The 23507-nt window shown below is 46.3% G+C and overlaps 1 protein-coding gene across 1 annotated transcript in view; it reads left to right on the forward strand.

Annotated features, from left to right (window-relative positions):
• The window catches only part of atp10b (ATPase phospholipid transporting 10B), a 40484-nt gene extending 17840 nt beyond the window's left edge, over window positions 1-22644 (forward strand). Inside the window, 8 exon segments of the mRNA XM_056276704.1 lie at window positions 19211-19478; window positions 19634-19710; window positions 19817-19942; window positions 20077-20277; window positions 21098-21178; window positions 21329-21433; window positions 21835-22022; window positions 22323-22644. Coding sequence (XP_056132679.1) covers window positions 19211-19478; window positions 19634-19710; window positions 19817-19942; window positions 20077-20277; window positions 21098-21178; window positions 21329-21433; window positions 21835-22022; window positions 22323-22644 — 1368 coding nt within the window.
• Window positions 22645-23507: the final 863 nt, after the last annotated feature.

Consider the following 23507-nt stretch of genomic DNA (forward strand, 5'->3'; position numbering starts at 1 on the left):
GGAGTCCCGTGGACGGTTTCTCCTTCTAACGCACACGAGTGAAATCCGGGTAGTGGTTGAACTTCGACCCCCACGTCCGTAAGAAACACCGCTCCCGCTGGAGGACTGGACGTTTGTCGAAGAGTTTGAAACCAAAATAAATGGCAAGGTGGGCCAAATAGAGTCCTGTGTGTCCCCCCCTCCTTCTTTGATCATGATGATGATGATGAGAAACTGAGGGCCCCCACAACACCTGGGACCCCACCGAAAATAGAACACAACGCAGAGCTACTGATGAGAGTGACGGGCGTGCAGCAGGCTGACCAGCATAGAACAGCATAGGACTGCCCCCGTTACATTGGTGCCGTGACCCTCCTGGATCCTGAGAGCGACATCAGTTGCTCGCCGCGGGAGGCTGCTGTCGTCATCAAGCCCCAGACGTCCTCAGGTATTTCTATAGACTGTACGCTCATGTTACAGTGGACTGGTGTTGAGCTGTGTGGACACTGGACAGTCATAGCTGTGGTTACCATGGACTGGGCTTGTGAACAGGACATTTGTATATATTGAAGGAAGAAAAACACACGAGAAAAAAAATGAAAAAAAGGTTAATGTTGATGTGATTGAAGGACTCGTGTGAATAATCTATTGATCTAAACTACTGGATATGTGCATATGTGATTAATCTATTGGTGAATTTGTTGATTGTGTGCGATTGTTTCAATCTCTTAGTGATTTCTAGATTCAATTATTTAAATGAATTGAGCTTTTCACTTTTTTATTTTATTTTTTATTTTATCTGAGTGTTAGAGGTAGGAACATGGCAGAGGGTGGTTCGTACGTAGGTGGGGGTAACATTGCTGATCAGGATCTTTTGGATCGCCAGTGTGGTATGGAGAGGGGGTACCAGTTAGATGTGGGTGGGGGTTTACGGCTAGGTGTAGGTAGGAGTTTCGGGCAGCTCTTAGAGGGCGGGGAACCAGACACCAGAGCACCAGGACCTAGAGACCCGTCCACATTTGGCACTCCTCAGTTCACCTCCACACGCTACATAGAACGGGCCAGGCCAGGTATCAGCGAAGGGGCTGTGCTAGGTAACAGCGAGCAGCCAGTGGGTGAGTTAGCCACACTCATTACTCAGTTAGCAGAGAAGATAGGAGAGTCAATCACTGCTAAGCTGCAGGAAAAACAAATGCTTAGAAACACACACACAGACAGTGCTAGGTCTGCTGAACAGCGTTTGGAGACAGCTCCTAGTGTTAGAGTAGTAATGCTGACAGACGCTAGGGAGCCTCCTATTTTCAGGGGCGATAGCTCTGATAAGTTTACAGTTCATGAGTGGGAGAGCCTTATGACTTTGTATTTGAGGAAGCGAGCCATTCCAGTTAGTGAGCAGTCACATGAGATTCTAGCTAAGCTTATGGGGAAAGCAGGGGACGTGGTGAGGATAAAGCTGCGCAACACATCTGTCGACCACATAGCGAACCCCCACATTATTTTTGATGTACTGAAGCAACACTTTAGTGACCTCACATACTCGAGCATGCCCCTGGCGGACTTTTACAGTACGCTGCCCAAGCCAGGTGAGGACGCTATGGAGTATTGGATTAGGCTTAATAAAACAGTGGAGGTGGCTGACGAATGCTTGAAGTGGCAGGGCCGTAGTATTGAAGAGCCAAGCCACGAGGTAAGCATGATGTTTATCAAACACTGTCCAGATCAGTCTCTTGCCAATGTTTTTAAGTTCAAGTCCGCAGGGAAATGGTCTGCTAGCGAGATCCAGGAGAGGCTTGATGAGCACATGCTGGAGAGGAAGTCCCGTGTTGCTGCAGGTGGACAACGTGAAGCAGGCGCGGTAGAGCGTAGGTTCCATTCACAGGTTCATGTCCCTGTAGTCGACATGGCTCCCGACTTGAACACGACCGTGCCAGTGGTGCCATCTCCCGTCCCGGCTCATGCGTCATCTCCTATACCATTTTGTGCAGGGTCTCCTACACCGTCTCCCGCACCGTCTCCCGCACCTGTCTCTGGCGGTGATGACTATATGAGGAGTTTGGTGAGCTTGCTAGACCGTTTGGTCACAATGCAGACTCAGGTTCCAGTTAGCGCTGCAGTCCGGACACCAACGCTGACTCAACCGCCAGCTAACGCCGCAGGGCGGGTGCCAGACGCACCACAGAGGTTGTGCAGGGTTTGTAAGTCTCCGGATCACTCCACATTTTCCCACTGCAGCCGGGAGAACCGATGTATAAACTGTTTGTCTCCTGGTCATTGGAAGAGGGACTGCCCTCACCCTCAGCCGCCCAACCAGCTCCGTTCTCTGCCTGGTGGAAGAGCTGGTCATCAGTCTCGTCCGTTAAACTACTAAACCCACACCTAGAGAGGGATGGTGTGGGTAATGTAGATGTATCCCTCACTGATGTCTCCGACCTGGCTCACTTGTATGAAGACAAGTGTGCCAAAGCACCTCAGGGTTCGCGTATGGTCATTCAGGCGACACAGAGGATTCAGGCTTTCAGTGACTTGTTCTATGCTCCTGTTCTTGTCAACCAGAGTGTGCAGCTTAATGGCATGTTGGATACTGGCTCTATGTCATGCAGTATCAGTGAAAATGCAGTAGAGAAGCTCCGCTCTGGGGGTGTTTTACCTGAGAAGCAGCAGCCTGAAGAGAACATTGTCTTGATTGGCTGCGGTGGTCTGGAGACTAGGCCTGATGGTTTTTATGACCTCAACATGCAGCTTTATGGTATTTCCTTTGTCATACCCACTCTGGTCGTGCCCGGTCAGCATGATGATCTGATAGTCGGCACAAACGTCATTAAACATGTGGCCCATGTACTCAAGAGTGGTACTGAGTACTGGGACATCGCGTCCAGACAGGAACATCCGTCTAGTCCTGACGTTGAACAGTTCTTGTCCATGTTCACGAATGTAGAGCGCTGGAGGGGTGGTGCAGTTCCTGAGAAGATAGGTACTGTTAAGCTCACCCAGGCCGTGACACTCTCACCGAGGCACGAGCACTTAGTCTGGGGCAGACTTCCTGCTAAGGTGCCTATGTCAGCTGGAAGCACTGTTGTTGTGGAGCCGACAGACTCCAAGGCCATGCCACGCAGTGTCCTCGTAGGTCGACTTGTCACACCGCTCTGGGGTGATAGGTGGGTACCCATGACTGTTGTCGATCCATCTGACAAAGCCATCACACTGAAAAGGAACTGCAAGTTGGCTGATGTGTTTCCATGCTTGGCGATTGAGGACTTTAATGTTTTCCAGGGACTGCAATCAGTTGCAGGGAGGCATGAGTCCAATGCCACAGAGAGTGCCTGTCCCCCTGTCCAGCCGGCTAGGAGTTTGTCAGAGCTCGGACTCAGTGACATTGACCTCAGCTCCTGTCAGGTTAGTGAGGCATGCAAGTCCCAGCTCACTCAGCTGCTCACCGAGTACCATGACATCTTCTCCAGGGACTCTCTGGACTGTGGCGAGGTCACAGGATACACACATCGCATCCATCTGGTGGATGAGCGCCCCTTTCGCTTGCCCTACAGGAGGGTTCCCCCAGCCCACTATCAGAAGTTGAGACAGGTTCTCACTGATATGGAGGAGAAAGGGATTATCCGGAAGTCCTCGAGCGCATACGCTTCACCGCTGGTTATGGTATGGAAGAAGGATGGCGGGCTTCGGATCTGCACTGATTTCAGATGGCTGAATGCTCGGACCTTGAAAGACGCTCATCCCTTGCCACACCAGTCGGACTGTCTTGCCGCGCTGGGTGGTAACTGCCTCTTTAGTACGATGGACCTCACCTCTGGCTTCTTCAACATCCCAATGCATGAAGATGACAAGAAGTACACTGCTTTCACGACTCCCCTTGGGTTGCATGAATACAATCGCATGCCACAGGGCCTTTGTAATAGCCCTGCAGCCTTCATGAGAATGATGATTGGGATCTTTGGGGATCTGAACTTCACGAAGCTTTTGTGCTATCTTGATGATCTTCTTGTCTTCGCGCCGTCAGAGGTTGAGGCTCTGTCGAGGCTCCGCACTGTATTTCAGAGGTTGAGGGAGAACAACTTGAAACTGGCTCCGAAGAAGTGTCATCTGCTGCAGAAGCGGGTGCGGTTTTTGGGCCACGTGGTTGATGGCGGAGGTGTGTCTGTCGATCCCTCCAAAGTAGAGGTCATCTCCAACATGACAGTGCAGGATCTCATGGAAGGTGATGGGTGCACGCCTTCTGTTCGTAGGATCAAATCTTTCCTTGGTATGGTATTTTACTACCAGCATTTCCTCCCGAACTGCTCCTCCGTGGCTAAGCCCCTGTTCGCCCTTACAGCTGGACAAAAGAGGAGGGGGAGGTCAGCTAAGGATAAGAAGCCCCATGGCAGCTTCCGTAAGCTTACCTCCGCAGACTGGACGGTGGAATGTGGGGAAGCATTTGATCTGTTGAAGACGATGTTACTGGAGTGTGTGGTGCTTGCCCATCCAGACTTTGAGGTGCCTTTCATTTTGTCGGTCGATGCGTCTTTGGACGGACTCGGCGCGGTGCTGTCTCAAGTGCCCCGAGGAGAGTCCAAGGCCAGACCTGTTGGTTTTGCAAGCAAGTCCCTCAGTGCCTCACAGCAGAAGTATCCAGCTCATAGACTGGAGTTCATGGCGCTGAAGTGGAGTGTTTGTGAAAAGTTCAGCCACTGGCTGAAGGGTCAAAGCTTCACCGTTTGGACAGATAATAATCCGCTGACTTATCTCCTAACGAAGCCGAAGCTTGACGCGTGTGAGATCCGCTGGGTGTCTAAGTTGGCGTCTTACACTTTCGATCTCAAACACCTGCCAGGGAAGAAAAACGTGGTGGCGGATGCCTTGAGTCGCGACCCTTTTTCCAAGCCCGTCAGTCAGAGGCTACTTAGGGAGCCCTACCCGGCCCTTGTTCAGGAAGCCGACGGGGTTGAGGGGGACTCTGTGCAGGATGTTTTCAGACTCAGTTGCCAGTCCCAAACAGTGAGTAGTGCGCGATCTGGGTTTGCTTGTGATGCAGCTCAGGTCAGGGCTTTTTGTCAAGCCAAATGTGACTGGCCTGATGCATCAGTATTCACAGCACTCAGTTTGGTCCAGCACGTTCAGCATCTGTCGGGTGGTCAGGATACACTGCCAATGTTATCCACCGAGGAGCTCAGGTTGAGTCAGGAGCAGGACCCCTGCATCTCCAAGGTGTTGCCCTTTGTCGCTGTTCGGAAGCGGCCATCGAGACGTGAGAGGCATGGTGCTGACCAGAAGGTCCTCAGGCTGCTGAAACAGTGGGAGAAGTTGGAAGTCAATGATGGTGTCTTGTACAGGGTGACAAAGGACCCAGTGTCCAAGCAGAGGAGGTCTCAGTATGTTTTACCTCTGAGTCTGAAAGACAAGGCACTGTCTGGCATCCACGATCACGCTGGTCATCAGGGCCAGGACCGTACTCTCTCTCTTGCAAGGCAGCGTTTTTATTGGCCTGACATGGAGAGGGATATCAGAGCATATGTCAGATGCTGTCGGAGATGTGTGTTTGGGAAGACCCCAGAGCCAGCTGCTTGCGCGCCCCTGGAGAGCATTAAAACCTCCGCACCGATGCAGCTTGTGTGTATGGATTTCTGGTCCGCTGAGGACAGTAAGCAGCGGTCGGTCGATGTCCTAGTGGTTACTGACCACTTCACTAAGCTTGCTCACGCGTTCCCCTGCGCCAATCAGACAGCGAAGCAGGTCGCCAATAAACTCTGGGATCATGTATTCTGTGTTTACGGGTTTCCGGAGAGAATACATTCTGACCAGGGCACAAACTTTGAGAGCAACCTGATTGCAGAGCTTCTCAGGTTGGCGGGTGTAGCGAAGTCCCACACGACGGCCTACCATCCTATGGGTAATGGCGGGACAGAGCGGTTTAATCGCACGATGGGGAATATGCTCCGTTCCCTTCCGCTTCAGCAGAAGCAACAGTGGCCTCAGCAGATCCATTCTCTCACGCTCGCGTACAATGCCACTGTTCACGAGACCACGGGTTACGCGCCTTTCTTCCTGATGTATGGGCGTGTCCCAAGACTGCCGGTGGATGTTATGTTCAGGCAGGTTTTGCATGACCCTCACGTTGTTGATTATGACTCTTATGCTCAGTCTCTGCTTTCCTGTCTAAGGAGTGCAATGGAGATCGCTCAGAAGCACTCCACGGCTGAGCAGCAGCATCAGGCGCGACAGTACAACAGACATGCCAAGGGCACTGTCCTGTCTGTCGGGGATCGTGTTTTGGTTGCGAACCAGAGTGAGCGAGGGAAGAGAAAGTTGGCTGACAAATGGGAGAACGGAGTGTACACGGTTGTCGGTGTCAACCCCAATATCCACGTCTACAAGATTCAGGATGCAGAGGGGCACACCAGGGTGGTGCACAGGAACCGTTTGTTGGAGGTCAACTTCTTGCCCCTTCCTGAGTTAGATCAGGGTGAGGAGTCCAGTACAACCAGTCAGTTGTTTGACTGCGCAGAGTCCGATGAGGAGGACAGTGCAGATGTCCTGACGGTCTCAGAGGATGCAGTGGGGCTAGCAGTCTCATCACTTGGAGACTCGCCTAGATCTGAGTGGGCAGAAGCGGGAGAGTTCATTCCGTCTAGTCTGGTAGTCAGTCCTGTGGGGGCCACTGCTCAGTCTCCACCCAACACACATGCACCACACATAGAGGCATCACACTCACTCGATGTAGATGTTATATCTCACACTGATTCGCACACAGAAGCACCACACTCACTCGATACAGATGTTGCAGCTCGCACTGTCTCACGCACACAAGTAGAGAGCGATGGTCGGGTTAGGACACGCACAGGGAGGGTGGTGAGGTCAGTGAACAGGTTAATAGAATCTATGGCTCAGATGCCATTTCTACGGAGTGTGAGGGTTTGAACTTTGATTGAGGTTGGAGTCATTCAAACTAGTTTAATGTGAGTTATTAGGTGTCTATCAGACAGGGTTGTTTTGGGCCAAGTGCATGGTGTGGCATATCAGGCGTCACATTGATCTAGGGGAATACTGAGACTTGATCAACCTCATTATTTTCTGAACCTCGTAACCGAGGTAGCTCCTAAGTTGACTGGAGGACTAGGTCCTTCTTTTCACTTGTGCCAGTAGTCAGTGATGGGCTTTTCCTTTCCTCTTTCTCTTTTTATCCTGCTGTCAGGATGTTGGTGAATTTCAGGAGGGGTGAATGTAACCAGGTTAAAATTAATGTTTTTATTTTATTTTGTTTGAGTATGAAATATCACCAAATCCTGTCTGTGTGCTGTTATTTGTGTTTACTACATTTTATTTTATGTCATTATTTACTTTTATATATGTTTTACAACGACCGTCATATACGTGTACTGTCGCTTTAAGAGAGAGGTCTTGTGGGTACACGGAAGAGGGAACGCGGTAGAGGCCATTTTGTTTTGTGGGAGGAGTCTCAAGCAGCAATCGAGCCGAGCCACACGTGTTTCTTACCGTAGGACAGTTTTTTTTGCTGGTTGAGGAGAACGTAACTTTGAGTATCCCTGTAAGAAGATACTGCAAGCTGTGGGATAAAATACTTGTTTATCCTTTCTTACATCGGAGTCCCGTGGACGGTTTCTCCTTCTAACGCACACGAGTGAAGTCCGGGTAGTGGTTGAACTTCGACCCCCACGTCCGTAAGAAACACCGCTCCCGCTGGAGGACTGGACGTTTGTCGAAGAGTTTGAAACCAAAATAAATGGCAAGGTGGGCCAAATAGAGTCCTGTGTGTCCCCCCCTCCTTCTTTGATCATGATGATGATGATGAGAAACTGAGGGCCCCCACAACACCTGGGACCCCACCGAAAATAGAACACAACGCAGAGCTACTGATGAGAGTGACGGGCGTGCAGCAGGCTGACCAGCATAGAACAGCATAGGACTGCCCCCGTTACACTTGCGGGCACGGAAGCTATAACGTTCGCTCAGGACATTCTTCTTTGGCACATAAAAGTCCCTCAATGCTTTAAAAATATCAGCTAATGGCGTTTCCGATGGCTTCTTTGGCGCTACCAAGTCAGTCAGTAAAGCGAAAGTCTTTGCACCCACCACGGATAGGAACACAGCCCGTTGCTTCCCCTCCTCAATCCCGTTGGCTTCGATAAACTGTGCAAAACGATCCTCGTACGTGCTGAAGCTTTCGTTAGCCTCGTTGAAGCACAAACCCGACTCACTGCTAAACACAGCCATTTCGTGACTGACGTTGCTAGTTGCTCCTTTGCTTGCTAGCTAGCGCGTTGCTCCGGTTAGCTCTCTCTTCTCTCACACCTTTTTCTCCGTCTCAGAAGAAAAAGTTTTCGTGGAAAAACGAATCCCCCTCGTCGCCAGTGTTGCGTTCTTATTGACAAAGTACCCGGAGATGACTTTATGTAAAGGAGCTTTTATTCATATCGCTCGGCTGTACATGTCCACCTGACTGTCAAGGCATTGGAGAGCGCAGTTCTGGGTTTTGGCGCTTTTGCACCTAATATTTATCTCCTTTCTGGGCGGGGTTACATCCGGTCAACAACATGTAAACAATAAGTAGTTCCGTATCAACAGTGAATGATAGAACATTTATCAATACACAACACCGGGTAAAATTGGGGAGAAAAAGGGGGAACCCTCCCCCTCCCCACCAAAAAGAGTGATGTAGTGGATCAGTTTTTCTGCGGTTCATTCTGAATCAACGTAAGTGTGCCACCTAACAATGTGAGATTTGTTGACTTTTCTCAGTAAACTGCGAGAAACGAAAATGTCATGTATATGAAACCTGAATTAAATTAATTTTGTTGACGAGTCTGCCTGCTTTCAACTACAGACCAAAGACGGAAAGGTTCAGTCCAGGTTTTGAACAGATTTTTACCAGAACAATATCTTTTCATCTTTTAGATCCAGCTTCAGCTGAAATTACAAATTCATTTCGGTCCAGTATCTGCAAAGAATGCTGGTTAAAAACAAACCCTCTACTGGTCCAAAATACATTCAAAAACCAAAATGTCAAATATCCTCAATCCTTGTGTCGATCATTTGGAAAAACCCTTAAAGTATTTTTTATTTTATTTTATCTTATTTATTTTTTGTCATTGTACCGTCTTGCGGTTACAACGAAATTTGTTTCTGCATTTAACCCATCCAATGTACAGGAGCAGTGGGCAGCTGCGGTGCAGCGCCCGCGGACCAACTCCAGTTCTTTTTCCTATGGCTTGGCCAGGGGCACAGACAGGAGTATTAACCTTAACACAAATGTCTTTTTTGGGGGGGGGTTTTCTCCCCCCACTTGTACCTGGCCAATTACCCACTGTTCCGAGCAGGCCCGTAGCCAGAAACATATTTTTTTTGGGGGGGGGGGGTCGGGCAACACTGCCGAAAGCTACCGGTAAATAAAATTCCCACACTGTATACTATAGCCTAATACCCAACCGTACGGTAAATGTCAACGTATTAATGGCCCATAGATAATCATCAATGCATTAATAAATAAAAGTGGGTCTTACCTTATAAAAGCAGGTCCAATCGTCTTTTTTGTCTGCAAAAGATGTCCAGTACCTCTTCCGGCGTCACCACAATGTCTCTGTGCTCCGAGAGCAATGTCAGTCCATTAAGCCGTATTTCCGTCATTGTACTGCGCATTTTGTCCTTGATACTTCCCAGACGGGAAAAACTTCTCTCGACATGGGCACTGGTGACAGGAAGCTCCGAATGGAGGCGTGGGGTCGAATCCCACTTCTGACACCATGTTGTGACTTCTCTTATGTACACTATTGTAGTGTTACTATTCGTGGGTTACTAACTTAATCACTATTATATATAAGTACACGGAGACGAGGATGCGGCACAAGTCTGATCTTTACTGACGGAGACATCACACACTCCTAGGCTCGACCAGTGTATTACAGAACTCAGTAGTGGTGACAGTCCAACACAATCAAGCACCGAGTGCTCGATCCAATACACCACAGTGGTCAAAACGCGGAGAAGCTTGAAGATGCTTGGAAGCAACTCACTGTTACATGCATTGAATGCCTCAATGGCATTTTGTGGAACATAAGTTGCATCTTTCCATTTATCCCGCCAGGTGTCAATTTCTGACTTTACAACTTCCAGATGCGGTGACACTTCATCAGGATACAGGTTGGAGAGCGCTTGAGCTGAGCTGTCGTTCAGCATGCTGACCTTAGATGGCAGTAAGGAGCAGAGGTTGGAGATCAAATTTCTGTGTTTGCTGAAGCGTTCCTTCATCTGTGATGAATAAAAGTCAAGCATGACTATGAAAAGCTTTTGCCGGTAGTGATTTTCACAGGCCTTCAATGGATCCTCATTGCAGTCCATGCCTCTTCGTGGTCGAAATTCAAGCCCATACTTGGCTGCTTGGGAAGAGGTCTTTTGGAAAATCTGCCTGAACTCCATCTCAGAGTTAGCCCTCATCTCATCTACCTGCTTAATAACAGCATCAGCAGCTGAAACGCAACTCACCAAGTCACAATTTTCCTTCTGAAGGAAGTGGACAGGTGGTAGGTTTTTGCAAGCATCTTCTCACTCACATTCATGGACAGCATGAATTCTGCATTGTCAATTGAATTAAAGAGCTGAGTGGCTTTGACAGATGTTTCTCCTGTGAAGGTTTCACTGATTTTCTGCAGGCTGGATCGCACAGGGTCTAAAAGCTCGTTGAATGTAAATATTGTGTCGTGGCGTTCGACCCATCTCGTTTCACACAACTTCGTCAGTCGCGTTTTCTTGCAGTCGGGTAAAAGACGTTCCGTCTCGTGTCGCAGACTGGCAGACCGCAAAGCCCAATCATGGAAAAAAGTGCAGATTTCCGAGACAGTTCCAAAGCAATTTCGCACCATTTGTACAGTGCAGCACTTGTTTAGGACCAAATTCAAACTGTGGCTGGCACAGTGCACATAAACTGCTTGCTTGCGTTTCTCTTTGATTTTAGCTTGGGCACCATTTAAACGGCCACTCATGGCAGATGCGCCGTCGTATCCCTGGCCACGTAAAAACTGTAAATCAACGCCTGCATTTGTCAACTGACTTTCGATTGAATTGGCGATTGCCTCCCCGGTTAACTTCTCGATATCAACAAAGGACAAAAAGGCCTCTCTGATGCTATATTGGCTGTCATGCTGGTTCACGTATCTGACACAGACAGAAAGCTGCTCCCGCCCTGAAACATCTTTCATTTCATCTGCCAACACAGCGAAACACCAGTTTGTTTGTTATCACATCTCCAATTATGCTGATTATTTCATTTTGTACATCGGGACTGCAGCAGCTAGCGTTTGCTGCACATTTACTCAAGTGTTGTAACAGTACTGTGTCGCCAGATGTAGCCCTAAACCTGAGTAAAGCCCTGAAATTTCCGTCGTTGTGAGTTGGCTCATTCAATGTCACTGGTCCTGAATCAATATCACCTCTCAGGGCGAGTTCTTGGCGACCGCAAAAAATCAACGATGCTTTTGAGTTTTCTCTGTTTTCTTGGACTCGCTTTTTTCTCTCAGAATCTAGCCTCAGTGAAATTGCATCCATTTTATTGTTGAGAACCATTTGGAAATTGTCCGCTTTCAAACATGCATCCTTGTGATATGCTTTTTGTGCATGGTCTTTGAACGTCTCTAAAGCATGTTTCCAGTCTGAGAAGTGGGCATTAATTAGCTTGCCAGCTTTTCTGTGCCCTCCCTTGCCCACATGCTCGACTGCAAACGCAACACAGTGCTTACAAAAACAACCGTCGGACCTTGTTGAGTATACTAGCCAGCTAAACTGGTCAATCCAATGACGTTGGAAATGTAGTTTACCTCCTAGTTTTGTAGGGAATGTTTGTCCGATATTGGCCGTCCAGTCCAGTGAGTATATTTCTCTTCTCTGTTCGTCTGATATTTTCCCACCAATATAATCCACAAAGTCGTGTGAAAACGTTTCCGAGGTAGAGGACGGCGGGTCTGCTAGCTCTGGCTCCGTTTCCGAGGAGGAGGGCGGCTCTTAAGCACGACGTCACGACGCGACGTCACGTGTGGGCGGAGTTATACTTCCGGTGCCTTGGGGAATCTCACTGCATTATTTTCCACTCAAAACAATATGTCTGAACCCGTAAATATATTTACATTAACGTCTTTTTTTAAAGACGAACCTCTCAGGGTGAAAAAGGGTCTCAATGCTTTCAATTCAGATAGAGTTGTGAACGTAAATGTTTCAGGGGTCATTATAAAAGGCAAGGTACAGGCTTCCATGAAACAGAAAGTTTATCAGGTTGAGGTGAGTGAGCTAACAGGGTTAGCTAGCGTTAGCTTGGTAATGTTGGGTATTCTGGCTTCTGATGTTATATCCCACGTTTACTGGCGATTCATAAGCCTTGGATAAAGACTGACAGTGCTTTATTTTGTCGGTAGATAATTGTTTTCCGACGTTTGACTTGTTAAAATAACTGACGTTCTTGGATCCAAGGCTAGCCTTTCATGTGTCTAGCTCCAGAATGGCTATGATCGTACATACTGTAACGCTGTAAAGGTTTAATGAATTTAAAATACATATTAGGAATTAATGAAATATAGACTTACATGTAAGATCACAGCCATTTTAGGGCTACCATGTGTGCTACGATCTGTTTCTTATTAACGTTATAGGCCACGTTGGATACAGGTCAGCTGGGCACCAGGAAATCTCTGGGCACCTTGATGTAAAATGTTCTATTTTGTCCAAAATGTTTGGAAACATGTAATATTAGAAGAATGGTCTTAACCACATGAACCCCAGCATTCATTTAGTCATCCTAGCTCTCGGGATTCATGGGGTCACTCAAACCTCTCCACCACGTTAAGGTGATGGTTCGAGGAGAGCATAACATAATAACATAAAACACAAGACACTTAGTTAGAGCCCTGAAGGACTCTGTCCAACCATATGGGTTGGATAAGTGGTTAAGTAATGTAAAGTATACATGATGTGAACATGCACGGTACATCATTATCATTTATATATGCAAATTTGCATATTTAAATGTTGTATTCATATGGTGATCCTCTTCTTTACGTTGACAGTAGTTTTTGCACTATGCATTTTGTTACCAATGTTGATGTTTTGCACTTTATACTTTTTACAGTGACATTAGTTTTTGCACTATGCATTTTGTTACAAATGTGTTTTGATTAAAAAAATCAAGCAGTGTTCTTAATTCAGTATTACTTTATTAAAAGTATAAATACATGAATCTGATTCTGCTTACATTTATTCAAGTCATTTCATGCTATTTCCCGAAGAATTGGTGTTTGTAGGTTGGTAAGACACACGCACACTTTCAGTATTTTGTTTATGTTTTTAGTGAACTGATATGGGATATTGTCCAAAATGTTGAACAATTTCAACCTCTGAATGGAGCGCTCCACATGGATCCTAGCACTGGATATGAGTTTGTTTTTCTTAACTTCTTCTTGTGTGAACTGTCCATTAACAAGGAAAGACGGGATGTTGAGTGAAACCCCTTCTGGCAAGATGTCCCGGATTGTGAAGCCTTTATCTGCCATCACCATGTCTCCTGGGCGTAGATGATTGAGAACTCCAGAATCTAATGTAATAGCCTTGTCTGAGGCACTTCCACCATAATAGTCACTGACAAATGTTATCACTCCATTAGGAGCCACACCTATTAAGGCTTTGTGTGTTGTGTGGTCCGTTTTTTGTACTGGCTCCATAAATGATTCTGTTTGTCAAGCCTCTCTGTCCTGGAGACTGCTAACTCTGTGCAATCGAGCACAATCCTACAGTTAGGAAACGGACGGAAACACTCTGGCAACGATGCCTGGTTCTTCTCTATGGAGGGGATGTTGTTCTCAAGCATACCAACATATAAAATGTCATACAGGGCACTGACAATGGTGATAAAAATGTTGGTAACTGTGGCTGTACTGCAATTAAACCTGGTTGCAAGGTCTTCATGACCAGAATTAAGTTTGAGCTTCATCAAAGTCAGTAGCAACTGATCGACTAGTGGCATAGACTGGACTGTCCAATTCGAATGATATTGTAGCTCAAACTTAGATAAGAGTGCTTCCAAAACCAGGACGGTAGCAACATCTGGTAAGCCAGTGAAATATTTTACTTTGACACGATTGGAAGATATTTGGCTGAAGGAAAAGGTCTGTTTTTGTTTCTCCAATTCTCTTTTCAATTTTTCATTCTCTCTTCTCAACATGTCAACCTCTATCTCTAGCAGCGCAACACTGTTAAAAGGGTTGTCTGAAGTACCAGGGGTGTCTGCGGTTGGGTTGTCTGAAGTACCAGGGGTGTCTGCGGTTGGGTTGTCTGAAGTATTAGGGGTGTCTGCGGTTGGGTTGTCTGAAGTACTAGGGGTGTCTGCGGTTGGGTTGTCTGAAGTACTAGGGGTGTCTGCGGTTGGCTTGTCTGAAGTACTAGGGGTCTCTGCGGTTGGCTTGTCTGAAGTACTAGGGGGCTCTGCGGTTGCAATGTCAGAATTTTGTAATTCAAGTTCATTTGTCCCTTCTTCACCACTGGGAGGGAGTGGTGCTGTTTTTCTCTTCTTGTGTGGAAGGCTGAGGTGGCCTGGGAAAGTCTTCCCCTCGTTCCAAGCAAAACGTGATGGGCCAGCAGCTTTGCCATTTGGAAAATGCCAACTGCACACCCTTGAGCAGGGGCTTGGTGTAAAGCCATCACGCCTGTAAAAAAAAAAAGAATGAGAGATTTAGAAATGATTGGCAATGAAAACTTGAAGCTGCATTGTAACTTATCGTCTGCCCTGGATTTGAACAATTAAAGTGGCATTCTTTAACTTTTTTCGATAAAAAATAAAGTTGATTTTGGTCACAATTTACCACTATCTTTCACTGAAGGAGGTAACAGAGGACTGATTTAGCCTATTTCCCATTCACAAATCCTTCAGCATCTGCTACAATGCCCATTTTTGTGTCTGTGTCTGGTTAGACACAGTCACAAACATGGGCATTGTAACAGATGGTGAAGGATTTGTGAATGGGAAATAGGCTAAATCAGTCCTCTGTTACCTCCTTCAGTGAAAGATAGTGGTAAATTGTGACCAAAATCAACTTTATTTGTTATCAAAAAAAGTTAAAGAATGCCACTTTAACCATCAATTATTTAAAACACAATTTCTATTGTGTTAACATACTCTACTGTAAAGATTGTATAATGATATTATACAAACAGTCTACCATACAGATTGGGCAAGTTATATTGTATTCACATACTATACAATACAGTTTTTTTTTGGGAGGGGGCAAATATTATAGCCTTTTCATAGCCTTTTCATAAAGGAAAGGTTACATAGTAAGGCTTTAGAATTAGATGTCAGTCTCCCTACAGAAACATTATTTTTTGTAGATATGAAGTTTCATTGTTTGATTTATATGGGAAAAGTCAGAAGTGAAACTACTGTAACAAAACAGGCAGAAACAGCACATTCACCTGGACTATCTAACGTTATGTACCCCTGCTTATTCATGCATTTACTCCAAGTCTCTTTAATGATAATCCCCTTGAGATGCATCATCTCGTTTTAGATAATCATGGGCTAACAATGCATAGAATAATGCAGTTTTCCGAGTGTGTAGCTGACATAATGCTTGCTTACAGTAACTGTATGTCTTCACAGACAGGGTTGTAGTAGTAACAACATAAGTGGCTAACCGATGCTTGTTTACCCTCCACTACACTCTGATTAAAGCCTTATTGAGCAGAAAAACATATGGAAAAGCACATATATTGATCCTCGCTTGTTGAATTAGCTAAAAATCTAAATACCGGTCTAGTATGTAACGTGGATTTCGGTAACAAGAGGGTAGCTACCGGTAATAGCTAGTCTGCAGTGCAGGGTAGCTAGTCTGCACTTAGCACAAAAGTCGGCGCCAAACTTCGATTTTCAATGCATTTCTTCAATAGCAACTTACCGTATTAACTGCAGCCACCTCTTCTTATCTTTGTCTTTCGGAGGAAAGCGATAGAAAGACAGTTTGGTCTCAGTTTTACTCTCTGATCGATTTAAACAAAGGGGGACACAGCAGTGAGGCATATTGTCAACAAGTCGATGGAGCCGGAAGCAAATTCGCGCGCGCGCGCCTACGCAACAGGGACGTGCCTACGTCATAGCTTAAGACGCGAATAGGTCTGCTAACACTTGCTCCGGAAAATCGGTAACGTTAGTAACCAGATCATCTGTAATGTTCTTTTTTTTTCTTTTTTGAGTCGGGACACGTTGAAACAAAAAAATCACTGATTTTACGAATATTAACTTTACTGCTCTTGCCTGATTTACAGGTAGCTTTCGGCGGCTCCATTGCTTTTGAAAAGCAAACTATAGATCGACCATTTAGCTAGCATAACCAGTGGCAGGTTGCTTAGCTGACTCGTCAGACCCCTGAGCCAATCAAAAGCGTGTGATTTTATTTGTTTTACGAAACAGACCAATAAGATACATCATGTTTGGAAACAAATTAACTGACAGGTTTAACGCCTGTCAGTCACGATAGATGCAGTGTATGAGCAGGCTAGAGGGGCGGTGACAAATAATCAAAACGATAACTAAATAATTATTGGTGCCATTTCAGACGGGCCGTGGGGTTTCGGGGGGGGGGGTTCAGACACGAAAACCACCTACCTGGCTACGTGCCTGGTTGGGGGCCATTCCGGTCGCTGCTCCACCCCCTCTGCCGATCCGGGGAGGGCTGCAGACTACCTCACGCCTCCACCAATACATGTGGAGTCGCTAGCTGCTTCTTTTCACCTGACAGTGAGGAGTTAGGCCAGGGGGACGTAGTGCGTGGGAGGATCATGCTATTCCCCCAGTTCCCCCTCCCCCCTGAAAAGGTGCCCCAACCAACTGCCCCAACCAACCAAAGGAGGTGCTAGTGCAGTGACCAGGACACATACCTACATCTGGCTTCCCTCCTGCAGACACGACCAATTGTGTCTGTAGGGACGCCCGACCAAGCAGGAGGTAACACGGGGATTCAAACCGGAGATCCCCATGTTGATATGCAACGGAACAGACCGCTACACCACTTGGGCGCCTATGCATGTCTTGTTTTGATGGTGGGAGGAAACCGGAGCACCCGGAGGAGACCCACGCAGACCGGGGAGAACATGTAGACTCCGCACACAAAGGACCTGGGATGGCGTGGGGTTTGAACCCAGGACCTTCTTGCTGTGAGGCATCAATGCTAACCACTGAGCCACCGTGCCGCCCAAAATTGTGCTTTTTCTTTAAGCTCATCAATTAAGAAAATAAATATAACCAGTTGTGAGGTATCGGTTGCGTAACAGAAAGGCCAAACTTCAAATGAGGATTGGGCCTTTCATCAGAATAAAGCATCCATCCATCCATCTATTATCTTAACCGCTTATCCTGCTCTCAGGGATGCTGGAGCCTATTTCAGCAGTCACTGGGCGGCAGGCGGGGAGACACTATGGACAGGCCACCAGGCCATCACAAGGCGCGCGCGCGCGCGCGCGCACACACTCACACACACACACACACACACACACACACACACACTCTCATTCCTAGGGACAATTTAGTACTGCCGATTCACCTGACTTACATGTCTTTGGACTGTGGGAGGAAACCCACGCAGACACAGGGAGAACATGCAAACTCCACACAGAGGACAACCCAGGATCACCCACCAAGGTTGGACTACCCTGGGGCTCGAACCCAGGACCTTTTTGCTGTGAGGCAACCGCACTAACCAAAGCAGAACAACCTTAATTTCATTATGCACACAGAGGGCATTCCCATTTAGTTAAGGCGTGGGTTATCCCCTTGACTTTTCTGGAAATCGTTCTATATAGCCATGTCTTCTCCAAGCTCTGAAATTTAGTAGTAGATGTTCAACTGTGAAACTGTCTTCCTTTTGATTTAAGTGGCAAAAGCTTTTAGCCACGTTTACATTTTGGCTAAAGGTCAAATCCTCACATTTCCAGTAAGATGTCAAATTTGGGCCCATGGTCATTTAAGATCTTGTGGCACTAAGCAAAGGAATAGGCCCTCCATAACAACCTGGCCCATCTCATCATCCCTGGCCTCAAATAGACTGAAATTACCTCTCTGCTCTTTGCCTTCTTAAGCGATGCGTAGGGAGCTTTCTGGAACAGAGGGGCTGCCTAGCTGCAATCAAATGAGACCAGACATTGGTGATGGATAGAGCAAGTTACCCCCAATACAATATCTAATGCTTTCCAATCTAATTAAAGCTCCAATATATACACAGGCTGTGATAACAGTTCTCATATTCAGCTCCCTGAGGAAATACTCTTCTTATGATAAAGAGTGGAGGTGTACATGTAATAAACAATTTGTATAATCCTAACACAATGACCAATCACATCCCAAGGAATTTTCTCCCGCATTTCCCTAACCTGTTAAGCATACCTAATAAAGACTCAACCAGCAATAGGTAAAATAAAAACAGGATATGACCCAGTTATTTTTTCTTGCCATGTTGGCTTTCCCTGAGGATAGGAGGCGTAGTCATTCACAGGCAGAAATGATGAATCTGGTGGAACTAGCCTGGTAATTTCTTGCAGCCTGACATTATGGACATGTAATGCCTTTGTTTTTTTTTGTTCTTTCTTTGGATCTTTCCCCCTTTTTCTCCCCAATTGTACTTGGCCAATTACCCCACTCTTTCAAGCCATCCTGGTCATCGCTCCAACCCATCTGCTGATCTGAGGAGGGCTACGGACTACCACATGTTTCCTCCGATACATGTGGAGTCGCCAAATGCTTCTTTTCACCTGACATTGAGGAGTTTTGCCAGGGGGATGTAGTGCGTGGGAGGATCACACTATTCCCTCCAGTTCCCCCTCCCCCCTGAACAGGTGCCCTGACTGACCAGAGGAAGTGCTAGTGCAGCGACCAAGACACATCCCCACATCCAGTTTCCCATCCGCAGACATGGCCAATTGTGTATGTGGGGATGCCCGACCAAGCCGGAGGTAACACGGGGCTTCAAACCGGCAGTCCTCGTGTTGGTAGGCAACGGAATAGACAGCTACACTACCCAGACATCCCATGTAATGCCTTACCAGCACCAATAGAGATCATTAATTTCTTACATTTAACAGTCATTATTTAAACCATATATAAATCAATCTCCTGGAGATTAATGGCATGACACAATCTCTTGTAAAGCCCCAATCGAAGTGACTGCCACAGAAAGTCTGTGATAATTCTTGTGTTTTCCAGCTCATGTGCACCTCCACCTTGGACTGTGCTCTGGAGGAAGTGAGAAGGCTTGAAGATGATCCTCAGACCGTTTGTGCAGGCCCCATCATTTCTCTGGTGATTGACGGACGCACCCTGGCCATGGCCCTGGACTCGGACCTGCAGGAGCGATTTGTGCAGCTGGCCCGGCGTTGCCACTCTGTGCTCTGCTGTAGCGTCACACCCTTACAGAAAAGCACCGTGGTCAAAGTTATCAGAGAAAAACTGAAGGTCATGACCCTTGCTGTTGGTAAGAAATGCCGAGAACTATTTCAGATCTCACATATTTGTGTTGCCATTGTAAAATTTAGATGGCAGGGTTTTAGCCAAGATGTATTGTTCATTCGTAACTATTTCTCCCCTTTCCTATTGGCAGCTGAGCTCATTTTTGCTGTGTGACTTCAGGTGATGGTGCCAATGATGTCAGCATGATTCAAGCAGCCGACATTGGAATTGGAATATCTGGTCAAGAGGGGATGCAGGTTTGCTTTCGTGACTTTCTTGTCTTTTAATTCAAAGATGCTGTCACTCCTACATGGCGGACTGACTAAAACGCAAGATAAAAGTGCTCATGTTTGTTTTCCACAGGCAGTAATGGCGAGTGACTTTGCTATCTCCCGCTTCAAACGCCTCAAAAAGCTTTTGCTGGTCCATGGGCACTGGTGTTATTCTAGACTAGCGAATATGATCATTTACTTTTTCTACAAAAATGTGGTGAGTGTTGTACATTAAAAATCAATCAAACTAAAGCCAGGTGCAGTTTGAGTTGATTTTTGTGGTGATGTTTTCTCTTACTGTCCTCCACATTAATGACGCTGTATTCTCTCGTTTGTGTCACTCGCTCCCAGGCCTATGTGAATCTATTGTTCTGGTATCAGTTCTTCTGCAGCTTTTCTGGCACTGCCATGATGGACTACTGGCTGATGATTTTCTTCAACCTCTTCTTCACCTCTGTGCCACCCATCATGTTTGGGATAATGGACAAGGATGTTTCAGCAGAGACACTGCTGGGTCTTCCAGAACTGTACAGGACCAGACAGGGGGAAGGGGTTGGTAACAGGCTCACACATTTCAAGTCTTTATTCTCATTGTGTTTGGTTGGCGGCATGATTATGTCTACTATACAACAATGTCATGTCATCTTCTACCCACTTCATGTGAAATTATATGTTGCTAAGTGTGTATATTATGGGCATCCAGGTGGTGTGGCGGTCTATTCTGTTGCCTGCCAACACTTGGATTGCTGGTTTGAATCCCCGTGTTACCTCTGGCTTGGTCAGGCGTCCCTACAGACACAGTTGGCCGTGTCTGTGGGTGGGAAGCCGGATGTGGGTATATGTTCTGGTCGCTGCACTAGCGCCTCCTCTGGATGGTCAGGGCACCTGTTTGGGGGGGAACTGGGGCGAATGGCGTGATTCTCCCACGTGCTACATCCCCCTGGCGAAACTCCTCACTGTCAGGTGAAAAGAAGCAGCTGGCAACTCCACATGTATCGGAGGAGGCATGTGGTAGTCTGCAGCCCTCCCTGGATCGGCAGAGGGGGTGGAGCGGTGACCGGGACAGCTGGAAAGAGTGGGATAATTGGCCAAGTACAATTGGGGAGAAAAAAAGGGGGGGTGTATATTATATGCTGTTTGCCTTAATTGTTGTTGCAGCATGTGATGCAAGACAAGTTTTGTATAAGTTTATCTTCTATCATATCTTATCATCTTATCTCATTATTTTTTTATTATTACTCATATCATTATCATCGGTAGTAGTAGTAGTAATAGTAGTAGTAGTAGATATAGTTTTAGTAGTGGTTGTGGTAGTAGTTGTGCTTTTTTTCGCACTATGCGCTCACAAATGTACATGTGTGTATCTGTTTAGGAGTACAAGGTTTCAACCTTCTGGACTGCTATGCTTGACGCCTTCTATCAAAGTCTTGTGTGCTTCTTTATTCCATACTGGGTAAAAGAGAGACTTGAATACCCTATCTTTAATTATACATTGGACCCTGATGCATGTACTCTACTTGGATTATTTCTGCCTGGGTTATCACTTATTTTAATGGTTAACTGCTTTGTGTCTGGAATTTAACTGCATGTTTCCTTCTTTCAGACCTACCGAGATTCAGATGTTGATGTTTTCACCTTTGGAACTCCTTTGAACACGACTTCCTTATTTACCATCCTCCTGCATCTGTCTATAGAGATCACGACTTGGGTAGGGGCTGGAGACAGTGGTTAGCTTGGCTATAGTTCATGACATCATTTTACAACAAGGCACGTAACTACTCAATAAAGAGTTCCATTGGGGATCAATTTTAAGTATTGATCATGATATACTAGCACTTATAAGAAGTATAGAAAAATACATTTTAAAAAATCACCTTAGTAAGTTAGACACGATACGATTGTTGGCATTGTTTGATTACCTATTAAAATTACTCTTCTAAATTTTGAATACCAAATAATTTCAGAGTTCTAATTGTTGTTTGAGCCACTATGTCTCATGTACACAGCGTACACATGTACACAGAGTATACATTGCCTGTTGGCATGATTGATAAGCATTTGCCCTGTTGTAGTGATGAGTATTATTTTTCCTCTCCCGCTTTACCTGAGACAGTGGTCCACTCGGTTATCATGCTGGGCAGCATGGCTATGTACTTCATTGTGACCCTGGCCTAGAGCGCCATCTGCATTACCTGCAACCCTCCTTCCAACCCATACTGGATCCTGCAAAACCAGATGGCAGACCCGATGTTCTATCTGGTCTGCATCATCACCACTGTGGTGGCTTTGCTGCCCAGGTACAGCTGATGAAACCCATGTCATGTTTTTACCACATAGATAACGGTCTTTTTGCAGAGGAAGAGTTAGTGTGAACTATTGTTAAGTGATGACAGCAGAGGTGAATACAGGATCAAAGCCGATTTCTAATCGAATCATTTTAGTTGAGAGGGTAAGGTATTGACTATGCGGCGACTGAGGCCTCCTCTCAGTGCTGATGCCTCAGAAAAAGCTGATAGAGTGCTCAGAACGCTCTGATTTACATCAAAGAAGCACATATTTTTCACTGGCCTACTTTCCCACCACACTCTCTCCCCCAGGTACACATTCCACGTGCTGAGGAACACACTGGCCCCCTCCCCAATTCTGTGGGCCAGGCATCTGGACTGGTTGGACCCTTCTGTCAGGGAGCAGTGGATCAAGGAGTGGAGGAGCTTCAGAAGCACAGGGGATGTCAATCTCTCCAGGCCGCCCACCCCACCTTCTCCTTCTCCCATCCCAGAGACTACTGAGGGCACACCACCTCCATTTCCAGACCTCTTTGATATCACGGGGGCTAACATCCCACTCAAAGTCATCATTGAGGGTGGTCGGGACCCCCGGCAACTCTTAGGATCTGGGTCCGGTTTGTTGGACTGTTAACTTATTGCATAGAAAAGTGCACAGCAGTAGCAGGTCTTCTATTTATTTACGGGGACTGATTAAAAAGATTTTTAACTGGCTTATATCTGGATATGTATACCAGTTTAAAGTAATCAATCTTCTTTTTTTTCTGGAAAACGTTATGCAAGACCAGAAAGGGAGAGTATCCATTTTCACATAGAGAACTCTTCCTTTCTGTCTTGTTACAAATCATCAGTTGGGGTGATGAGTTCATTTTGTAATGAATTGCTTGAGGAGAAAGCAGCCCTCCCTCCTCTCCCTCTCCTTGTAACAAGCTTCCATAGCGAACACATAAGCCTGTTACTTTCCTGATGGGTTTTGAGAGCACAGTGGTAACCCAATCAGTCACGCTACCCGCCCTCCCAAAAAATAGCACTTCTTCAAAACATAACGCTTAGCCTGTTTTAAATATTCCCCTCACCGAGACACCTGAATGTGACTGGCTCAGCGGACGCACCAAATAGTTCCATTGCCTCTCAGTCTGAAGCATGCTTCATTTGTGTTTCAAACTGATCATGACGCGCTCGTGGTTTGCGGATGGCACATCATGTTATGGCATTTTCAGTTCATTTGTCTAGATTTAGGGCAGTTATGTATGATGGTGTCAAAAAACAAAATGGAGAATGAACATGTTTCGGAAAGGCTGAGGCAGTGCAGTGAGTAATGATGTAAATCGTTCCCCTTGCCTGCCTATAAAATGTTTTTTTTTTTTTAAATTTTTCATTAAAGTAAAAATTATGACAGTGTATTGTTTTGTTTTTGTTGGGGGGGGTTTTTGTGTCTTTTTTGCTAACAAGCACCTCATTCATAAGACTATAGATCAAACGAGATATTAAATTCAT

This window comes from Lampris incognitus, chromosome 1, assembly GCF_029633865.1.
Source record: "Lampris incognitus isolate fLamInc1 chromosome 1, fLamInc1.hap2, whole genome shotgun sequence".
NCBI lineage: Eukaryota > Metazoa > Chordata > Actinopteri > Lampriformes > Lampridae > Lampris > Lampris incognitus.